This window comes from Drosophila miranda, chromosome 3, assembly GCF_003369915.1.
Source record: "Drosophila miranda strain MSH22 chromosome 3, D.miranda_PacBio2.1, whole genome shotgun sequence".
Taxonomy (NCBI): Eukaryota; Metazoa; Arthropoda; class Insecta; order Diptera; family Drosophilidae; genus Drosophila; species Drosophila miranda.
Genome location: NC_046676.1, coordinates 19,417,301 through 19,438,908, shown reverse-complemented (window position 1 = coordinate 19,438,908; position 21,608 = coordinate 19,417,301). Strand labels below are relative to the sequence as shown.

The 21,608-nt window shown below is 48.6% G+C and overlaps 5 protein-coding genes across 6 annotated transcripts; 3 read left to right on the top strand and 2 right to left on the bottom strand.

Annotated features, from left to right (window-relative positions):
- Window positions 1–251: 251 nt before the first annotated feature.
- On the top strand, window positions 252–5,869 carry LOC108160874 (kalirin). 2 transcript variants are annotated; one of them, XM_017295136.2, is made up of 7 exons: window positions 252–701; window positions 1,169–1,303; window positions 1,412–1,745; window positions 4,773–4,859; window positions 4,922–5,026; window positions 5,085–5,216; window positions 5,281–5,869. In XM_017295136.2, the coding sequence occupies exons 1-7, from the start codon at window positions 436–438 to the stop codon at window positions 5,746–5,748; spliced, it is 1,527 nt and encodes a 508-aa protein (XP_017150625.1). In that variant the 5' UTR covers window positions 252–435; the 3' UTR covers window positions 5,749–5,869. The 2 variants fall into 2 exon arrangements, with proteins under 2 accessions (XP_017150625.1, XP_017150627.1); XM_017295138.2 differs by lacking the exon at window positions 1,169–1,303.
- Window positions 5,870–8,711: 2,842 nt separating this feature from the next.
- Window positions 8,712–9,598, bottom strand: LOC108158326. The gene is made up of 4 exons (XM_017290567.2): window positions 9,340–9,598; window positions 9,196–9,281; window positions 8,986–9,133; window positions 8,712–8,924 (listed from the first exon to the last, which is right to left on the bottom strand). The coding sequence occupies exons 1-4, from the start codon at window positions 9,464–9,466 to the stop codon at window positions 8,809–8,811; spliced, it is 477 nt and encodes a 158-aa protein (XP_017146056.1). The 5' UTR covers window positions 9,467–9,598; the 3' UTR covers window positions 8,712–8,808.
- Window positions 9,599–12,052: 2,454 nt separating this feature from the next.
- LOC108158284 (eIF-2-alpha kinase GCN2-like) lies at window positions 12,053–12,768 on the top strand. The gene is made up of 2 exons (XM_017290521.2): window positions 12,053–12,555; window positions 12,663–12,768. The coding sequence occupies exons 1-2, from the start codon at window positions 12,132–12,134 to the stop codon at window positions 12,671–12,673; spliced, it is 435 nt and encodes a 144-aa protein (XP_017146010.1). The 5' UTR covers window positions 12,053–12,131; the 3' UTR covers window positions 12,674–12,768.
- Window positions 12,769–14,937: 2,169 nt separating this feature from the next.
- On the bottom strand, window positions 14,938–15,950 carry LOC108158244. The gene has a single exon (XM_017290477.2). The coding sequence runs from the start codon at window positions 15,840–15,842 to the stop codon at window positions 15,351–15,353; it is 492 nt and encodes a 163-aa protein (XP_017145966.1). The 5' UTR covers window positions 15,843–15,950; the 3' UTR covers window positions 14,938–15,350.
- Window positions 15,951–17,813: 1,863 nt separating this feature from the next.
- LOC108158274 lies at window positions 17,814–19,240 on the top strand. The gene is made up of 3 exons (XM_017290510.2): window positions 17,814–18,100; window positions 18,160–18,884; window positions 18,949–19,240. The coding sequence occupies exons 1-3, from the start codon at window positions 17,843–17,845 to the stop codon at window positions 19,196–19,198; spliced, it is 1,233 nt and encodes a 410-aa protein (XP_017145999.1). The 5' UTR covers window positions 17,814–17,842; the 3' UTR covers window positions 19,199–19,240.
- Window positions 19,241–21,608: the final 2,368 nt, after the last annotated feature.

Genomic DNA, 21,608 nt, shown 5'->3' with positions numbered 1-21,608 from the left:
TCGCATTATTGGGGCGGTCATAAATCCATGATGAAAGCAAAAGTGTTGCAGACCCTGATTTATTTCCATCCATTGTTGGCCGCTGAAGCACTTTTCACAGTTTCGAATGGCTTTCGATGTTTACAAACAAATTCGCGTGCAAAAGAGAACCACAAAGAAAGAGAACGATCAGTCGGTGCCAAAGAGGGAGAGTGAGCTTTCGGCCGAAGCTTTTGCCAGCCAGCTTGACGAGCGCTCAGCTTGGCACATTTGATTTTCTCGTGCGATTCGGAACGGACTGGAAACGGCGACTACAGAATCGGAATCGGAATCGGACTACGGTGTCGGTGAATCGGACAATTTTTTTTTAGTTTTTCGCGTTTTCTTATCGAAATGCATCGAATTCGATTCCTTCGAAGTGAAAGCCCATAAAGAACAGTGCCTAAAATTCTCAGTATGGAGTTGTTCAACTGGTTCGATGTGATATCCGTTTCCCTGACATTCCTCGCGATTGTGCTAGTGCAAGTGTTGAATGTCTATTTGCACATACTGGACGATAATACGGGTGCCAAGACAATCGATGTTGTTGACACAGCCGTGGCGAAGGAATGTCGGACTGAAGAGGCGCCCAGTTCACCCGTTAGTTCGATATTGACGACTCCACCCAAACCCAACAAAAATGGCAAGCTGGAGAAGCAAACAAGTTTGCTGGATAGTGATAGGTAGGTCAAAGCTTATGGTCTGTTTCGGTACCACACTTCTTTACTTCTTCAGACAGTTGTTCGTTATTTTCGACTGTCCCTACATCTGATTGTGTACATATGTTTGACCTTTGGCATGTGTCCTACTACGACTCTGTGCTTACGTGATAAGATAACGTATGCGTTATTGGGATTTATGACTTTCGGGTTTTTTTTTAAAGCATTTCATGGTAATCATTGTTCATTGTTGATCCAGACATGACTTGCATGATAAACGTTCATTTGAATCGGTTACTCCACATAGCAATCAATAAAGAATACTATAATTAACGAGGGATGTTGTTTTAAGATTGAACTTTATATCTTTATGGAGGATATGGGTGTGTGGAAAGAGGTTCCCCTAGCTAATCTACAATTCATTATCAGTCCCCATTTGAGTGTTCCCCCATTCACGGCTTCCTGTTCTTGTGCTTCCATTTCTGTTGCAGTGGCATCTCATTGAGCTCCATCTACACCTCAGCAACGACAGCGACCACGGCAGCCGCCAACTCATCTCCAACATACCGAACACACAATGGTTTCCTCTCACACACGCTCAGTTTCGAGACTCTGGGCGATGAGTAGTAAGTACAACCACAACCCTTACCCGGATCCAACCCACTCCCACTCCCACCCACTCCCACTTCCGCTCACAGTCGCCTATAAATAATTCGACCATCCACTCCGAGCAGCCACGAGGACGAGGACACACTGTCGCTGGAGAATCTGTTTCCCTGCGACCAAACCGAAATCTACGCCTCGCGGAAGATCAGCTTCATCATCGACGAGCTCATCCAGACGGAGGTCAACTATGTGAACAATCTGAAGAAGGGTCTGGCCAACTATGGAAAACTGGAGACCGTCGAGGACCTGCCCGAAGGCCTCCGCGGCGAGCAGCGCCAGCAGCTACTCCTGGGCAACGTCTCCGAGATCTTGGAGCTACACGAGAGGGAGATTCTACCGCTAATGTTGCGCAATCAGCGCGATCTGAAGGGTCTCTTTGATGAGTTTGCCGGGCACTTTGAGGTGAGTAGGAACTAAGAAGAGGCATGGGCACGGGCATGGGCACGGCACTCCCCTGCGTGGGTTGGGCTGGGTCCATTAACCATTAGACTCGTGTCGCTAGCCAAGTAGCCGTTGGACAGGTTCCGACACCCCGATTCGGGCAATCGATCAAAAATTCTTTTGTTTTCCGTAGGCCCACGAAAGCTAAAAACTCAATTTCAAATATTTATTCAAGACAAAATGTATTAATGTTTATTTTGTTCGTGCTCTTTGGTGGCGACACCTGCGATTGCCATGCCGCTGAGTGACGGTTTCTCGGCTCTACATATGAGTACCATATACCAAGTTATTTTTTGCACATTGTATTTTTAGAGAGAAACTCGTGAATTAATGCATATTAAGCAGCGTTCAGCGTTCAGCGGCCGTTGGCAGCCGTTTAGTTGTGGGTTATGCAAATTGCGGTTGCATAAACTCTCTGACAATTTCAATTAATGAAATATTTTAGTTATTTTATTCGATAATAGGGCTTTTGATTGACACCTCCGGCGTCAAGAATAGTGTGTCATGAAGTTGTCGGAGGGCCCAGCTCATTCGTATTCCGTGGTCGTGGTAAAAAGTGAATTAATGAAAAAACACAAAAGAAACACTTAAGTATAATTATTTACTGAATGACGAATGGGTGGGCTTAGTGAAGTCCCCTGATAAGATTGAAGTAATCGCAGGCACATGGTAATGATAAAGCCAAATAGTACCCAAGAACATTGTCGTTAACGAAAATCAGTTGGAAATTGTTTAAAAACACAAAACTTTTTTCCCGTCGCTCGGTTCGCCGGCAGCTGACGTCATCGGTTCGCATTCAAAGTGATAGAAAGAGAGGCAACTACACAGCTTTTTAGCGTCTGTCTGGGGCTTGGGCGAAACACATACATACATACATATGCATGTGGCAGAGCTTTAGATACTCTTGCAGAATCGTTGTCCCATCTATAAGTTCTATAACTCAGTTATCTATAGCTTGTTGACACTGATAAAGAATACATATATATAGTATATATATCGTTATTTATGGGGTTTCTATATCTATATAGTCAAAACATGATGTACCCTCTGCGAGAGTATGACAATGCCGAGATATAGCTCAAGAAATCGCAATTGAACCTGAGCTACACTTCTGTAGATCTCGTTAGGCGTATTTCTCTGGTTTTTTTTGGAAAGATTTCTACATGTTCTATGGCCTGGCGGCCATGTGGCGGCGAGGCCGAGTTAAGTGTTGACAACTCAAGCGATCAATTTAAATTGAAATTGTCTGCTGGAATACATGGCAATTCGGACGCAATTCTCTTATGTCATCTGCAAGTTCCGAGAAGCCCCCAAAAAAAAAGAGCTGAGAAAAAGCAACTGAAAATCTGCTCCCAAAGCAGGTAACATTCTTTGAGCCACGACAAGCTCCCCGAGGATTTGGCTTAATGCCGAACAGACATGCTAAGCCCCTGGGAGCTGATTTATGCTAAAGAAGACCCCCCCTTTGCACTCCACTTTGTGTTATTCGTGCCTCTCTTGCCAAACGTTTCTGAGTCACAGGACAAGAGGCAACGAAATCGTTGCTAAATATATCATAAAAATGTACCAAAATTTTGTTTATACTCGGTATAATATTGTGCATACATATTTTCTAAATGTTGCCCCTTCCTCCCGCTCTCCGCTTCCCGCTTCCTGCTTGTCTTGGCAGCATATTGGATAAACAAAAGAAGACGCGAAAGAGCTTGTTGATAAATATAAAATTTCATTTGTGAAAACCAGAAATTCCCCCTCGAGCAAATTAATGAGGCTTTTCACATATGTATAATTGCCGAATCGATTAGTTCTGACCCGATTTGATTGTGTGGCTGAAGAGGCCTTGTCCGGCCAGACCTGTTGACTCGATATTTGGACACGAGTCCCACTGATGCCAGAGGATGCCGGAGATCTCTCCGTAAATAGCTTGGCCTTCATTTATTAATCGGCTTTAAATGGTCAGAACGGAGCACCAAGTGACAAGCGTGTCGATCTGAGCGATTTCTCACCCTCAAATCGAACAAAATCGAATCGAATCCACCACCAACTCAAAATCAATTAAATGTTTTACAACATTCTGATTGCTCTCGAACCGATTTGAGGGGTCTGGCCTGAGACTGATGCAATCGATTTTGAGATCAACATTTGTTGATGTTGTGGCTCTTCTGCCATCTGCTCTATGGGAAATGCTCATCAAATCGCTTAGCATTTGTGTCAGCTTTATTAGCGTTAGTACAATCTATTTATAGTGCAGAAATTGTATATTCACGAGACAAATGACTGTGCTCGAGGGGAATGCAACCACCCATCGAAGGGGAGAGTGTTGATGCAAAGAAAATTTAGTCAAATGCAAAAATAAATTGTCACCTTGCGCCGCCAGACAATTTGTCCGACTAAGCCAGCCGCATTAGACATTCAAAACAGAGCCCCACTCCTGAGGGACGGTGAATGTGATTACCACCACATCATCTGAGCTCTGGAATCACAGCTCTGATTCGGACTGGTAGGGAGGGCGGGGACGAGGGCGAGGGCGAGGCTAATGAAATTAAAATGGAAAGGAAATCGTTGGCCAAGCAATTTTCTTTGCAGTTTGCAGTTTGCTTGCTGGCTTCGGTTTGGGCCACAGCATTTGCATGGCATTGGTCCGAGATACCGACAGGAATGCCAAATTTTGGCTCTAGCTTTGCCACGGTTTTCCCCAGTCCCCCTCCTCTTCTAGGGGTCTCGGGTTACGTGACTTAAATGCTCAAAAAATTATGATTTAGCCAGCAGGCAGGTAGGTACATACATATGTGTACGGCTACACATATACATATCTACATATATCTGAGAAACCCGAGACTCAAGCGAAATGGCAGCGCATGGCCGGCCAAAGCTCAGTAAACACATTTTTTAAAACGATCTGGTGGGGCTGGTACGGCCAAAGGTGGGGATTACTTTAGTTTAAGTTGGTTTCGCTGTTGTAAACCATTCTGTTCTGATGAATTCTTCCAGAAAAACAACTTCTACTGCTACGTGAGCTTCACCATGGGCAAGAGGTCTTCCATGCAGCTGCGTCAGGATCATCGCGAATGGCTGCAGGTAAGCCTTCGGTATAGATTAAATCCACTGACTACTATTTCTAGTATCTGATTACTATCTAGGCCTATCAAACCACGATAAAAGACAAACTGGGCATCGATAGCTTCCTTGTGCAGCCCATACAAAGACTGACCAGATATCCATTGCTGTTGCAGCAATTCATATCGGTAAGAGACTGGAAGTCTTAATCCAGATCATATAATAATGGATCTTCTTCTTTTGCAGGAATTCTACAAGAGTGGAATCAGCTGCAAGCCCGTGCTAACCGCCGTTTGCAAATTGGAGACGCGTATGCGACGTGCTCTGGATGTGGTCAATCAGGCCGAGGAGATACCCAACATAGATGAGCTGAATGAGGTAACTAATGGATTCCATGGATTCAATTGGTCTTCATCTCTAACGTTTATCTATCGTTTCATAGCTGGATCTCCTGCAACTGGGAAACTTCCGACGTGCCACAGAGTTCGATGCCCAGCACTTTCCCACGCGCAAGAAATACCGCGCCAAGATCTTCCTCTTCGACCGGTGCCTGGTGTGCACCGAGGTGCGCAAGAAGCGACTCGCCTACCGCCAGCACTACCACTGGGAGCACGTGGAGCTGCAGCGACCGCTGGAACTGACCGCGTCCAATGCCAACAAGATCATCAATCTGCTGGTCAAGCAGCAGGACAAGGACAAGCCGGGCAGCGGTTCCAGTGGCAGTGGCAAGCGGGAGGAGTACTCCTTTGTGGCCGCCGAGGCGTCTGTGGTGAAGCAGTGGCTGCACGCCACCCACAAGATCATCGAAATTGCCCGCAACGAGCACGCGAAACGGAACACCTTCAGCCTGCCCATGGATCTGGTGCTGGGAGTCGGTCTGGCCATCTGGCTGATATGGCAGTACTTGTAGAGATCATCCTGAATCCTGAATCCTGAATCCCGAATCCTCAATCCTGAATCCTATTCCCCATCCACTCACTACTCTAGATCATAGATAAACGTGTATAGGAATAAAACTAAGTTATTTCGTAGCCAATAGACTCCTTCTTTTGTGGGGGGCCGTGTGTCTTGCGTTGTTTGTCCGAGCATAAAATAAGTGTTTGCTGCAGTTCCTTGACAAATATTCATGATAAATTGCCTTTGCAGTGGCCACTCCCAGGCCCTATCAGAACCCCAGTCCCTTGTCGTGTCGTTGTCCTTGCAGCAGAATGTAAATAGCTTTTCATCTTTTTCGCCACAAAACCACACACAAGGAAGTCCATGCGGTACAAAGTGTGTGTGTGTGTGTGTGTGTGTGTGTGGCAGCCACCGAAAAATGGTTGACAAATCTATTTATTTGGAATTTATGACGGCCCCATGCATGCAAGCTCGTACATGCCAAGTCATTGCTGGGGGGAATCTAATGAACCATAGTCCAGGATCCGACTATGAGCTGCTCAAGATGGTGAAGTGTGTGTGCTAAAAAAGCAACATCATATTGCTGGAAAATTGAGTAAGCTTGCTCGTTCCACACTCAGTACATGCATTCCGGATTGTTCCTATACAAACGCCAGAAAAGCTAACAGAAATGTCAGGGATATATTTGATATGCAAATATATAAGGTATCTTTGGAAAATATTATGATTTTGTAAAGTTGAATATGTTTTTTTAACGCCCTCCTAAGAGTATGCTCTAGAAAAATATCTTTAAAGAAATTGTAGAGAATCTTAAAATTATGTTAACAAACTTTTTGAATGAGAAAGAATTCGTTCTTTCGCATGAAAGAAAAATATTCCTTAAAATATAAAAATTACTCAGGGGAAATTTATGCATCCACCGATTCGCTCGTTTCCAACCACTGTAAGCCGGTTTCCATCAAAAACCAATCATAAACTGTTTCAGGCCGGCCACTGATTATCCGGTCAGATGATTGCCAAAATTCATATTTTTGTATGTGGAAGATGCAGGTCTCAGCCTTCTTCGGAAAAGCTCAAAGGCAAAGTGCAGCAACAAAAATCCACTAATGAAGCTAAGAAGCAGTGGGGTGGTGTGGGGTTGGGTGGCTTGGTGTTGGGCCAGGGGCAGGGGGAGTCTAGCCCCATGTGTTTGTGCTTGAGATGTGACAAAATTTGCACAAAAGCAATTTGTTCCGAGGGCAACGACAAAAAAAAACACGCGACTCTCTTGACATGTGCTGCGGCGAGGGAGAGGGCGAGGGAGCCCAGGATGGGGGGCACACAGAAGAGTAATGAAGCCAAGGCAGTGGTGAAGAAGAGTGGGAGTGTAAGCCAAAATATCACAAGGTTAGGCACTCCCAGAGATCGCTCTCAGGACAGATAGCCGCGACCATGAAAGCAGGAGAGCAGGAGAGCAGGAGAGAGAGCGAGTGGCAAACAAAGAGGCAGAGCAGAGTGGGAGTGGGGAGTGGGGAGTGGGTGGCAGGAGAGTCTATCTCGTCATGATTTGCTGTCTAAGCAAATTTTTGTTGTTCTTTTCCACTTTTTCCACTTCTCCTTCCACATCCGCATCCACGGCTCCTTCTTGAAGGCTTCCTCCCCTTCGCCACGCCTGCCTTTCGCTGTTGCTTTATTATATTATGTCATTTATGCTGGCATGCCGCCATCGCCGTCGTTTGCTCTGGGGCTGACGCGCGCTACAGGGACGCTGGCTAAAGGATAATGCCGTGTTCTTGCCAGGCAGCTTAAGTGTATTAATGTCTGTCAAGTAGTTGTCACAGAAGTGACGTGTATGTAAACGATTTGACATTTTTATGAGCCAAAAAGCGCTGCTCTGAAAAATTGCACAGCTTCAAAGAGGAAAGACCAGACCCATAGCTGGCAGAGTGGGCGACAGAGTGGGTGGGGGCTCCCTCTGGTGAGTAAATATTTCAATATTTCTGGGCCATTGGCTGTCGGGCGATTCCCTCGTTTTAGCTATGCCCCTCACGTAGTTTGTTCCACATGCTCCACATGTTTTCCCCAACTAAATGCATAATTTCGAACTCGACAAAAAATAAGGAGAAAAATAAGCAAAGACAAGGCACAAACACACACACAAAATTGGGAGGAAAAAAAATAAAAAGAATAGAATTGTAAAATGCCTTGAGGCATAATTTATTTGCATTTTTTTCCCCGTTGGTTACGAGGCACGTCGCAGCGGGAGGAGAGTGGCAGAGTGGAAGTGTGGTAGTGGCACATCCCTCCACAACGAGGACGGCACAAATTTGCCAAGTAATTGCACAAATTATTGCACGTAGGCTGGCAACACATGATGGCCGGGCAGCTGGCACCACGAGATAGTCCAACCCCTACCGGCACCGCCACCGCCACCGCCACCACCACCACCGCCACGCACTGTTCATGCAACATTAAATTAACTTGACATATTCGGAAATGGAACTCACACACACACACAGAGAGACACTGGTACAACTGTTGCTAATTCTTGCTTAATATGCCCCACACACAGGGCTCATCTGAGTCCTCCTCATCTTCTCATCTTCCAATCTTCCCATCCTGCCATCCTGCTGCTCCATTGGGTTTGTGCGTATCCAATTCACGCCTCAATGCCAGTTGTTGTGCCCCCCCCCCACTACCCCCATCTCCATTCACCCAACAGCACATCCAAATTGTATTGCCATCGCATGTAAATGCAACACTTAGGCACGCATCGGGCACACATCTCACACATCTCCATCGCCATTGCCATCGCCATCGCCATTCCTATCCCTATTCCTATCCATCCAGCATCTGCAGGGCTCCTCAACGGATTTGCGAATTCGTTTACTTCTTTTCGGTTGCTCAGTGCTTGAAAAAGTTCAAACTTCAGCTGCGAAATGGTACGTGAAACAATGTGCTCTCTTTGGGGACGGTAACGGTAAGGACAAGTATTGTATGCTGTGCTGTGGCACAGTGGAGCGAAAGGCTAGAAAAAAGGTTGGGACTATGGGAAGACAGACGCACTTTATTCGTATGAATTTCACAGATAACCTTAGCGAGCATCAACCACTTCAGCAAACTCAATGGATGTGGAACTCACGTGAGGCGGTGGATCCCGGCTATAAATGTAGTACGAGTATATCACCCACAAGAAGTAGGCGTATAGAACTAAGAGGGTAATCAGATTCGAGGATATGTATAGTCATGTGATAGTCGTCTGATCTCTTACCAAAGTATACGGGCATCGCAATGTAATGGCCGGTCTCCAAGCCCTCAATCGGGGGGGTGGTGCAGGCGAAAATTACACAGTGGATAAGCAAAATTGTTAAGCACACACAAATCGTCATGAAGAAGATGGCCACGAGTGCACGTTTTTCCTGGTGAAGAGCAGGGAAAGAGTACCAACAAGGCCAAAAGTCTTAGACGTAAGGATCCTTACATTTAGGAGCCCATATAACAAGATGATGGAGTTGAAGAGCTTCGTGAAATGCAGAAAGGTCACCAGAACGTAGAGGCCACTGTATTCTGGGGAACAACAACAGCAGTAACTGTGGAACTAACAAAAATCAGGAGCAGTGCTTACCGATCAGCAAGAAGCACTTCCAGGCGAGAGCTAGGGACTCGAGCCAGATGATCCCGGAAATGATATAGCAGCCCCATACTAATTTCACCACGAAACAGCAATGTTTCAACAACAACATCTTAACCATTTCAATTTGTGAGAGTCGCAAAAGGTATTCAATGAAATTTGGCGCCAGGATTGCTCTGATCGGTTACCACTGTGGCCATTTTCTGGCACAAATCAAGCAAAACGACAAATGCCTATGCGAATGTGTGAATTTGCCGACGATGACAACTGATAATAGATCGAATTACGCCCACGCCTACGGCCAGGCCCACGCCCAGGCCCAGGCCCAGGACTATCGGAATCAGACCCGGACTCAGGACACGTTTCACAGACACGGACGCAGCCATAGAGTGGCAGAGAGTAAGAGCAGACCCTTAAGACCCCGGGTTAGGCATAATGCCGCCTGGCGTTAGATAAAAAACAAAGGCATGTAATTTTTGGGGCATGGCCGTAAGCCACAAAACGAGCCGAGCAACGGAAACGGAAACGGCAACGGCAACGCTTGATAATCGCACACAGAATGCAGTGTCATAAGGGAACGAAAGTGGAGAGTGGGTGGGCGAGTGGAGAGGTTAACACGTATGGGATGATGATGCCTGATGGCTGATAATGCGAGGGGTGCGAATCACGTAGGGTTAGGGAAATGCTCTTCCTCTCTCACTCTCCCTCTCCCGTGTGTGTATGTGTATGCGGCTGAGTGCGCGAGGCAGAGCCCATTGATAAATGCTCTCTGTTAAGTGGCATGTTTTGGGTTAAATGCGATGTAAAATGTTCTAACCCCCGGCCCCCCCCCGTATAACCTGTAACCCCTAATGGCATAATAACATTGAAAGGGAGTTGGGTGGCAGCAGCAGCAGCAGCAGCAGCTCCCATCTGAATGACAGTTCAGTTAGCAGTCAAGACAGCAGCAGAAACTCCGGGCACCTTGAAACTGTCAACCTGGCACGCTGACGCATATAAATCGCCCCTCGTTGGCGCACCTGACGCTGTCAACATATGTTCTGCACTGCGGCAAAATCGGGGAGTGGGAGGGGGATGGAGAATGACTCCTGGGCGGAGGCCGGAGCTGGCGTCTTGTACATACATCTTGCTTACAGGGGGCCAGGCGCCAAATTGAAATTTAAAACGAGAAAACCAATAAAAAACAAGTTACAGACGCCACCGTCGTAGCCGCCACCGCCACTGCCACTGCCACCGCCGCCGACAACGACAACGACTACAGCGGCGGGCGGCAATACAAATTGCAGTGACGACAGCTGAAAGGCCATTCCTATAGCCACCCGAAACCCACCCGAAGCCCAACCAATCCCAAATGCAATTCGCGCCCTGGACCAGCATACAAATGCCTTCCAGCCAAAGGATAATATAATGCACGTTGTGGAAGAATAATGGTTCTGCCAGAAGACAACGTCGCAGTCGTCCAAGGGACTAAGCCGGGATGGCAGACATCCCAAAAATGGAGGCAGAAAGGGCCATGGCAGGGCCCGAACAGGAACCAGCCAGGCCAAGGGCGGACAATAACGATGCCAGCAACGGCAATGACAGGCAATTTTAATAGAATATGGAAGGGAAAAGGTCTGGGGGTTCTGAGGCGGCTAAGACTAACGGAGTGCGTGCCTTCTGCCGCATTGTTTTGCTTGTTGTCGCATCCAGGATATCTTCAATTTACACTACCAGTCAGCCTATGAATGGAGTTCTTCGAGAAACTCAAAGCCAAAGAATTAACGAGCAAGCAATGCAGTATGGCCCCTTACCCTCAGGAAAACCCTTTAAGTCCTCTACTGACTATCCAAAAACTGTGTAGACAAGCACCAGAACTTACGCCTCCATGTGGATTTCTTAGAGATGTTTTTGAAGATTAATTTTCCGTACAACCGATGGTAGTTTATAGTCCTTAAGAGTCCATGGATTTTCATATTTCATTATAGTTTCGATATGTTTATGTAGCTCCGGTAGCCTTCTGCAGGGTATTGTCTTATCGCTGAATATGTTCTTGGATAAAGGGGCTCTCAGTCGGGGCTGGCTTCGGTGTTGTTAGTGGTTTGGCACGCTTTTTAGTCGTCATATCACCAAAGTCCCATGGAGGCTTGTGATCGAAGAGATGATAGGCCTCCGCATCCCTTGGAGTCGCCCACAGATCCATAAGGGGGATCTCAGTCGTGGCTGGCTTCGATGTTGTTGAGGGGTTGGAACGCTTCCTTGTCGTCATTTCTTCAAAGACGAATTGGGGCTTGTGATCGAAGTAATCGTAAGCCATCGCATCCCTTGGAGTCGTCCACAGATCCGCATGGTTGCCTGGCTCCATAACTGATCTTGGATCTATTTTTGTAGTCTTATTTCTTCGGTTTTTAAGATGTCTCTGCTGGCGTTGTGTGTTAATTGGTTGGTGCTGGAACTGGATACGTTTGCTCCTTCCTTTGTTGGTCGTTTGCTTGTGTATCTCCATCATGGGATACCTTCCACACTCGCTGGGAAGGACACAGGGCCCCTGGTACTTGTTAACCCGTCTGTATCCACCGATGCAGTTGCAACGGCCATAGCACAAGACGGCCAGAGATAGGGGAATATAGGGGAAGATACAGCCCAACGATCAGTGCCAGCCGGAACATGGCCAACGCCAACGACTGCCGGAGGACCATTGTCGTGGGAGCCCTATCAAATGGCTTTTGTTCTAGCTGTCAGAGCGTCGCTAAAGGTCTTATTTAGTTCAGTTTATTCAGTTCTCTCTCCAGTTGGTATTTCAAACCATGAATTCAGAGTCCATTGAGGTGCTAAGCGAGTCGATCCGCAACTCGGAGTTTCATGCCATCGGCCTGCTCGGCTTTCGCACGGTGGTGCTCCAGAGCCAGCCCGCCCTCAAGCTGGAGGTCACCGTGCGCTCCTCCAACTACGACCAGGTGGCCACTAAATATCCTCGCATTGGATGCAAGTTGCTCTTCACCTACACCGAGATGTATCCCCATCTGTTGCCCAAAATAAGTATAAAGGCGAAGACGAATTTCCCCGATATGTTCGAGATCAAAATGCAGGAGGAGTTCCGTCGCATAAGGCGGTTGAATCGAGGCACCCAGTTTATCCTTTCGATTGTTACCAGGGCCAAGGACATGATGGACCAGATGGTCAGGAAGCTGAAGCGGAAAATGGAAGCGACCATGGCTGCCGAGGAGCTGGGTAAGGCTCCCCCCTGCTAAATCCCCCTAAGTCCCTCTAAATTCCATGTGGATTGAGTGTTCTATAGAGTTCTCTCTCTCTCTCTCTCCCACCTTCACTGCCCACAGATGTGCTCTAACGACTCTCTATGGCAAGCCCCAAACAAAATTATGGTGCAAGTAAAATTGTAGATTAAGCAAATAAAATTATGTTCATTTGTGGTTGGACCAATTCATTCGCTGTGGCTACCGAATATCATTTGATTAGCCCATTGGACGGCCGTATCAGAATCCAGGTCATGTAGACCACATATAAATCCCGGCAAATTCATGCATGACCCATAAAAGCAGGGGCTGGACTCCACTCTGCCGCAGGGGCATAAACACAGACCTCACACTTCTGGAACATATCTTCTATTTATGACTGCAACGTTTTGGTGGGTCGAATGGGGCGAGTGGTATAAAATTTCAACACGCTTACACAAAAATTGCCAATTAAGCGCATTTATGACTGCAACGCAACGGAAATATGTGTGGCATGCAACTAGGCGGTCCCCTCGACTACTTCTGGACTTGGAAACACTGTCTGGGCCCCATAAACATTGTTAATGTGAAGACGTGTGCACTCGGAGGACTCGGTTCGCTCTCTGTCTCTCTCTGGATTATTAAGAAACAATGAAGCCCGGTCCAGGGTCGCAGTCGGAGATGGAGACGGAGACGGAGAAGGACGCCGCTAGAAGCCATAAAAGCGGACACATAATTCCGGGTTTATGGCGGGAACTTAAAACCGGAAACTAAATAGTTGACACCGCGCGGACACTGGCCACAACGGGGATCAGCATTAACATGTACTTTCCATCCATTCCCTGCCCCAGCACATGGCATTCGGGATTTGGGGATGGCGATGGAAATGGGGATGGGTTTCCTCGTAAAGCGCACCAATGACGAAAACATAATTTGTAATTTGAATTTGTTTCGTGTTCGAGCATAAGCAATGAGCTCCAGACAAGAGGGGGGGACGCTGAAGGACAGTCATTCGACCTCTGCCGTGGTCCTGCCATATCAGGAATTCAATTCGCGTCTGCTGTTTTGTCCTGCAAAACACGGGGATTTATGGCGGCCAGCAGTTCCTTGACCCTTGGCCATCTTGTTCCGAAATGAGCAACAATTAATTGAGAAATGAATAAACGTCCCCGTCCAGGAAAGGGGAACATATCGACCGTTATGGGGTGGGGCTTGCCAGGATATCCAGCTTTAAAGCCTTTACCAACGGAATAGAGGTTATGGGATATTGGGTATATGATTTGGGACTTGTTCCATGGCTGATTTATGCGCTTATCACGCAGGCGACGCCGCTTTTATGTCCTTGTCGTTGCTGTCTGTCGCCCATAAATGTCCTGCATGCCCTGCCCTGACTGTGTCCTATCTGTGCGTCCTGCCATTGACAGTGCACACAAATTTGCCATTTTAATGCTCCTTGGGCTCAGGCTCCCCGCTACCGGCTACCGGATAGCGCTTTTCAATTCCTTCCATATACCCGCTCGTACCTGCGATGGCTTAGGCTCATCCTGGTCGTCGCCGTCGTCGTTGTCGTCCTTCGACGTGGTCCTGTGGCGTGACAGTTTTTCATTACGCACAAATCCTTCGGGCATACACAGTCACATTAAAAAGGGATGTGGACTTAAAGTTTGCTTACCCCCCGAAAAAAAAACCGAAAAAAAGCAGAAGAGACTATCGAAAGGAGGAGGAGGACGACTCAGAAACCCTTCTCAGCTTTGGCCTGAAATTAGGAATTTCATAAGAATCCCTATGCTTATCGCACAGCTTTAACATGTCTGCCGCCTGTTCTGTGGGGTCCTGTGAGTGCATGTCCTTTGAACTGCGACACTTTGAAAGTGACATTATGCAAGTTGGAGCAACGGAGCGCCGCTGCAGCTATCTAAATTACCCAGAGACATCCGGCATGGCATGGCAGGACGTTCTTATATGCTTAAGGATCAACAGGAAACGCCCCAAGGAGTCTGACTAGCTTCCCTCCTCCCCCAGCCACTCCTCCCGTCCTCTGGCTGGCTGTTGGCGATGTGTTGCAACGTGTACTATTTTTTTTTTGGCAACAAATTTCATTTGCACTGCTCCGCAGGAAGGAAATGTGAACATGCCAAAGCCGGTATCCCAGAAAATGGCACTGCGAGCGATGGCGAGTGCTTTGGCACGCGCATAAAAGATAAGTTAATGCATCGCAGACGCCTTCTGCCTGACTGCCCAATTAATGATTCCTCTCCTGGCTGTGACTGGGGCACGTGTTAACATTCGGCCAAGTGTTGCACACACACACACACACACACTGAATTTCGGGGCACTTCAGGAGTGCCATCCGTCAGTCAAGGCCAAAAGTCACGTATTGCTGCGTGAGGTGCGAAGGCTCCTTTTATTTTTCGTGCCATTCAGCGCCAGCGGGAGTACAAATATGTTTGTGCACGTAATTGCAGGACGCCCAGAAAGGATGTGAGAGAGAGAGAGCCAGGACCAAGTTCATATATCTATAATCTATAGCCACACAGATCTACTGGCCAAGCCGGGCGTGTCCATTGGCCAGGGATGTGATCCGCCGATACCACCGTCCGTGGCACTAGCACAAAAATCCCACTTATATTTATATATTTTGCCATATGTGTGTATAGTGTGTAGATTTGGTCTTTTCTAGTTTCAATAAACCGCATTTGGATAGCCGTGTGTGTTTGGAGGGGGGCCTTCCACGTTGCACGTTGCAAGCGAACAGAAGGACTTTCTTAATTTTTCCTTTGGCATCGAACTGATTTAGGACATCGTTGCAGGCTGTCCCAATCGCTGGCTGTTGAGCAGATTCTGCAGGCGTATGGTCACCGGTGCTATCATCTGCAGGCCGATATGCTGATCGAGACACTGGACAATCTCCTCGTGCAGCGCCCATTCCAGCGAGATCGACACGTTGCGCTTCTCCACGATCTCCACGAGGGGCCGCTGCATGGGATAGTTGGACGGGCAGGTGAAGAGCAGCTGCATGGCAATGCCCGCCCACCGGCCGATCTCGTAGTTGATGGTGGACAGGGGCACCCTTACCCGGAGCCGGGGTCGCCGGGCCAGGACAACGTACGGCAGGCCCAGGTAGTGCAAGGTCTGCACCTCGTTGTCCTGCAGGTCCCTGCAAAATTTAAAAGCCTTCTCCGGGTTCCAGGTCTCCACATTGGCAGCAGTCGCTGAAGTTCCCACCGCTTCCACAGGCACAATAGCTTCAACATCCTCGACGGGCTCCCCAGGTCGCCGTGACATTCTTTTTTGGCAAATTTCGAATTTTGTTTTTCTAATTTATTTTACTGTTGACTGTTTTCAGGTCTGGTTGGCTTTGCCGCAACCAAATGTGCTCCTGAAATGTTTGTGAAATCTAATGCCAGGGCAAGTAGACACAGAATTTCATAAGCCGAGATTTGCATAGTCCCATCAAAGCAATAACAAATGAAGGCGAGTCTTATCATGTGCCTAGGAATCTCTGGGGCACCCGAGGGACCAAATCGAATGTGTCAGACGACGACTGAATGCTCTTCGATGGCGGTAGGAAACCCCTGTATTAAAATGCAGACTCCAAGACACAGAAGGACGGAAAGGAGGGCTTGAAGGAGCCAAACCCTCTGCCAAGAAAGCAATCAAATAGGGTATACGAATATATATGCAGAAGTACAAGTATTTGCACCCGCAAATTGAGTTTGTTCGTTTTGGCTGATTTGATTAGCCTAGATTTGCTGGTGGTCTCAGTGTTCTATGCAAATTAGTTGTGTGATTATCGCGAAAATTGGCAAACCCCCGACGAAACCCCCACCCCAGACAAGACCCACCCCGAGTAGTTTTTCCGAGTCGGACGTGCGTGATGGGCTTCCCTTTGGCCGCCGTGCACTTGGGAAATCTTCCACGCATATGAGTAACACTTTTATTAGCAGAGAAAAATTTGCATTTTAAAGCAGTTGCCGCCACGTGAACCTCAGCCCGGAAGGGGCAAGGGTGGGAGTGGACTGGGGCTGGGGATTCGAAATGTATATCTCTGATTAGGACGCGTGTGTGTTGCCTTTGAATTTACGCCCTGACGCCTCACCGATGAGTCCGGGGGCTGTTAATGAGGGGAAGGTGTATGACCAAGGTCTCTCCAGGACATCCTTCATGCTGTCAATCAGGTTTCAATGAACCTTCTTCGCACTATCCATCCGGACATTCCATCTTCATTAGGAGTTGTCTTCCATCGAGCAGGATGACGCAAGTGCCGCATCGAACTCACTCAAACATGTTGCATTGCCCCTACAACAGAGCCGAAGCTAGGGGCTCACCACCACCCCACTGCCGCCCACCCGTAGCCGAGAGGACTCGGATGTGGACTCTCGCTGGTTGGCTGGCTGGTCGCGTGGCTCTCTCTCTGAGCCACATTCGTGGCACCTACCCAAGGCCCTGGCAACTGGCAACGCCCCGAAACGTGACCGAATCGCATCGGAGGCGGGCACGCGCCTCAGATGGCGGAAGTTGGCCGTGGAATCAGCCACGCTGCAACGGACTACGACTCGCAGGATTTTCCCTCAATTTATCCTTTCTTTTACTTTGAATCCGTATTGACTTTTTCCCCAAAACTGCGATTGGCTGCCGACCCCTTCCCTGGCGGCGACTCTGTCTGGCGCTGATTCTTGCGGGGGCCTTGTTTTCGGGGGCAGGGATGGGATTCCTGTCGCTTGTGGAAACTTTGAAGCACTTGTTTACGATCTGAAGTGCATTTGCTTGGGCTGTCATAATTTGGGGGCTGCTGTGGCTCTGGCTGTGCCGTGCAGCCAGACCCATCGATAGGGATCTCGTCAAGTGTGAAAAGTTTTCCACTTGACGGTGTCGACGGTACTGCCGGTACTGCCGGTACTGCCGGTACTGCCGGTACGGAATCTCAGCTGTTAAGTTCCTTGGTTATGCTAATGAGGCAAACTTTTCCACTTCGATTCTAGCTCCTGTTGTTCTGTCTTTAATTGAAAGTTCTATGGCTCTTGTGATTGTCTGTTTGCCTCAAGAGTGGGGTCAAAAGTTGAAGTTCTCTGCAGATGAGAATGGCGGAGCGCCAAGGTCAGTCTTCTCCACACGCAATGAAACCCCACCCAGGGGAAAACCACACCCCCACTTCCTCTGTGTCGAACAAGAAAATCATATTTGGAGCCCAAGTCAAGCGATAAGATAGCATCACGCATCTTCTATCAAGGTTATAAGAACGTCGAAGAGCCCCACAGGCGGAGAATTAAGGTGGCTTTCCCAGAATGAAGTGCTCTACTCTCCTCATACTCAGCGTACTGCTGTGCGCTGTCCTGCTCGGCGCTGCCCAGAAGCAGTCCGGAAAGTCCAAGGCCAAGAAGCTGAAGAACAAGCAGAAGGCCCCCGCCGATCTGCCGGAGAAGCTCGTCCTGCCCATGGCGGAGAGCTGCAAGGCCGCCAACTGCAAGCTGCCCGAATGCCGTTGCTCGGACACGGTCCTGCCGCGCTCCAAGTTCCAAGGCAAAGAGAGCGAGATCCCCCAGGTAACCCCTCTAACCAACATCCAAGGTTTTTGGTGACTCTTCTCTAACTATTCGCACAGTTCGTGACGATCACCTTCGACGATGCCGTGAATGCGGTTAACTACGCCCAATACGAGCTGCTCTTCAGCGAGCTGACCAATCCCGATGGCTGTGTGGCCACCGGCACCTTCTTCCTGTCGCACGAGTACACGGACTATGTCCGCGTGAACGCCCTGTATCGCGCTGGTCACGAGATCGCCCTGCACTCGGTCACCCACGGCGACGGAACGGACTACTGGCGGGCTGCGGATGTGGCCACCATTGAGCAGGAGTTCGGCGACCAGCTGAAGATGCTCGAGTCCTTCGCCAAGGTGGACCCCAAGAGAGTGCAGGGCATGCGTCTGCCCTTCCTTCAGATTTCCGGCAACAACAGCTTCGCGGCTGCCAAGCGCCTGGGCCTGAGCTACGACAGCTCCTGGCCGACGCAGCAGTTCAAGGACCCGGCCATGTGGCCCTATACCCTTGATTATCTTTCCAAGCAGGACTGTCAGATTGGCCCCTGTCCGGATGCTTCGATTCCCGGATTCTGGGTCAATCCCATGGTGACCTGGACCGATACCGAGGGCTACAGCTGTTCGATGATCGATGCCTGCGTCTATCCGCCCGAGGACAATGTGGAAGCTCTCTTCGACTGGATGCTGGAGAACTTCAACCGCCACTACGAGGGAAACCGTGCCCCCTTCGGAATGTACCTCCATGCGGCTTGGTTCGCTCGCGGCCGCAACTACTTTGCCGCCTTCAAGAAGTACGTTATGCCTTGCGAATCCTTTTAGGAATATCCCTTTTAAATATCCGCCTCCGTTTTAAAGATTTATTCACCATTTGAACACCTATCCGGACGTCTATCTGACTGGCATTTCGCGCATGCTGGAGTACGTGAAGAAACCCGTGCTCGGAGCCCCTTTCAAAGGCTGCCCCGCCAAGCCAGAGGCCGCCTGCCATGCGGTCCAGTGCCACGTCCAGAAGGTCTCCACCGGCGAGGAGCGCTACATGAATGTCTGCGACAAGTGCCCGGCTGTCTATCCCTGGCTGGGGAATCCTTTAGGGCAGCAGCTGTAGGGAAGCAATCCTTCCGCCCAATAAAGAGCACAAAATAATGAAGCTGCCATGTCCTGGTGGGGTCTGGAGGGGTACACAGAGACAGCACATCCCACACATGATCTCTGAGGCAATTTCCATGTGATGTCATGGCGCCGACCACGGCCATCGCTGATAAATGACTCTAAATTATGTTTCCGGCCGTGAGGCGTCTAATTAACTCATTCAGGGCCCTACCCCTTGCGGTGTCTGCTATTCTCGCCTAAGTGAAGCCATATTTTGTGGCACCATCACGAATTAATACACCACCGCCACCAGCCCCACAGAGGAGCCCTCTCCTTTCGGGTCCCTGCACCTGTTACCTGTAAATGACATCGGCCCTGGGCACGTCTGCACCAGCTCCAGCTCTATTGACATGTGTCTAGCCCCCAGTTCGGTTGCATTTTTGTTAATGGACCTCTAACTAATGACAGCCCTTGGGCTGCATATCAGTCAGAGGGTGCGGTGGTGGGCGGGATGCGGCTCCAATGCCCTGCCCCACCCGGCGGTGACCGCTGGAAATTATGTATGCGGTTGGCCGAGAGCATGCGCCTCTCTGGGGTAATGTTAAATGGGGACACAGGTTAGACTTGTGGCACACCGCAACATATTGGTCGATAGAGGCAGAGTTGGGGCAGACGGCAGCCGAAGGTCCTGGTCCTGCCTTTTACCTTTATCCAGATGGCTATTCAGGGAATACCCGTAGGTAAGGTTACGGACAAGACTTTTGCCACTTTTAGCCGAAAGTTTCACTGGGACTGGCTTGGGGAGAGAGTTCACTTCTGCCCGAATTTAAATATCTCTATAAAACTAAACAATTCTACTATTCCTCATATCTTTAAAATTTATTCACTTGTTCATTCACTTGACACGCTTATGGCAATGTTTATTGGCCAGGACATAGCCGTGCGGACAGTTTGCCTCCAGGATGTTGTACGGCTGCACCTGCATCGTTCCATTTGGACTATGTTCTGGCTGCTCAATGGGGAGCCCTTCATTGAGTTGGGTTGCATTGAAGTCAATCGTTTGGGCCTCGACGACTTCGCTGTCTGTGGTCGCAGTGGTCAGCAGTCGATTATGGGCCAGAAGCAGCAGGAGCAGCAGGGGCAGACCACTGACAATGTTATACGATCCCATTGCGATTGATGGCCACGAATTGGTCTTGACGAGCGTCTAGGTTTAACTGAGGCGAAATCAATGGAACCAGTTGACCATTATGCCTACGCGGCCAAGACAATTGTGAAAGCAGTTAGTGGCTCATCGGGCAGGTGGGTACGAGGGCTCTTGAGATGATGATGAAACCGTTCCATTCGAAGGTTGCCCCGAAAGCGCATAGATCGGAACTGCTTTGATAGATTTCAATGAACATTTCTGCGACTGCCAAGAAAAATAAGTGAAATAATAAGCAAACAATGAGCAGACATCAGCCATCAGACCGCTGCTTTTCCGGATTTTATGCTTTTATGAAAATGAAGAAAATGCTTGAGAAAATCGCAACAAAAAGTGTGCAAATATTTGCTGATTACTTTTCGAAACTTGCACTGATTAACACAGAGCGGCCAGACGGTTGTCCTTTTGCCAGGAGCATCTTCAATTAGGGAGTTTTTCCACCTCTACCTTGCCGCCCAAAATCTCCCCTCACTTGTTTAGCATAAATTTTGCATTCACATCTTGTCGGAGGGGGCGGGGGAGGGGCAAAGGTTTTGTCGTAAATAAATGACTCTACGAGCCTGAGCCCTGCCCCAGCTGTCTGAGGCCCGAAGAGGCATTATTTTAATGTTTTTTTATATACTACACGGAAAGAAAAAGGTTTCCAGTATTTAACCCAAGGTTGCCCCAAAAACCCTCCCCCACACAACAAATGACATTTTTATGTTTCAATTTTCGTTTGCCTCTCTTTTTGCTTCGCGAAAATTATGCCGCCCCGACCCTGTCGCTGTGATGATGATGATGATGCTGCTTATGGGGGCGGGGGAGGTGCTCCTCGTGAGGTTTTGGTGGTTGACAATAGAATTGTCAAAATTATTGGCCCCAAATTGGTGACATTTATTAGCCAGGTTCAGGTTACTTCATAAAAAGCCACTTAGGGGATGAGATACATGCAATATGTCGAACCGGGAAGTACCATACCCTCATCTGACTGGGAAAAGCCTCTAACGAGGCCATCCAATCATAGCTGGGCTCGATTTCACATCTGTAATATATGTGCACAGATATCCACAAAGTATAACCAAGTTATTGATATTCTTTTCACACAAGTTCTCTTCCGACTTCCTTCGCTCTTACCTACATATGTATCCATCGATAATCACAACAGATCGACTGGTTCCATTATCTCATCGCGTCTTCCGCTCTGCTCACCTGAAGCCTTGATATTTATTCGCATTCGCTT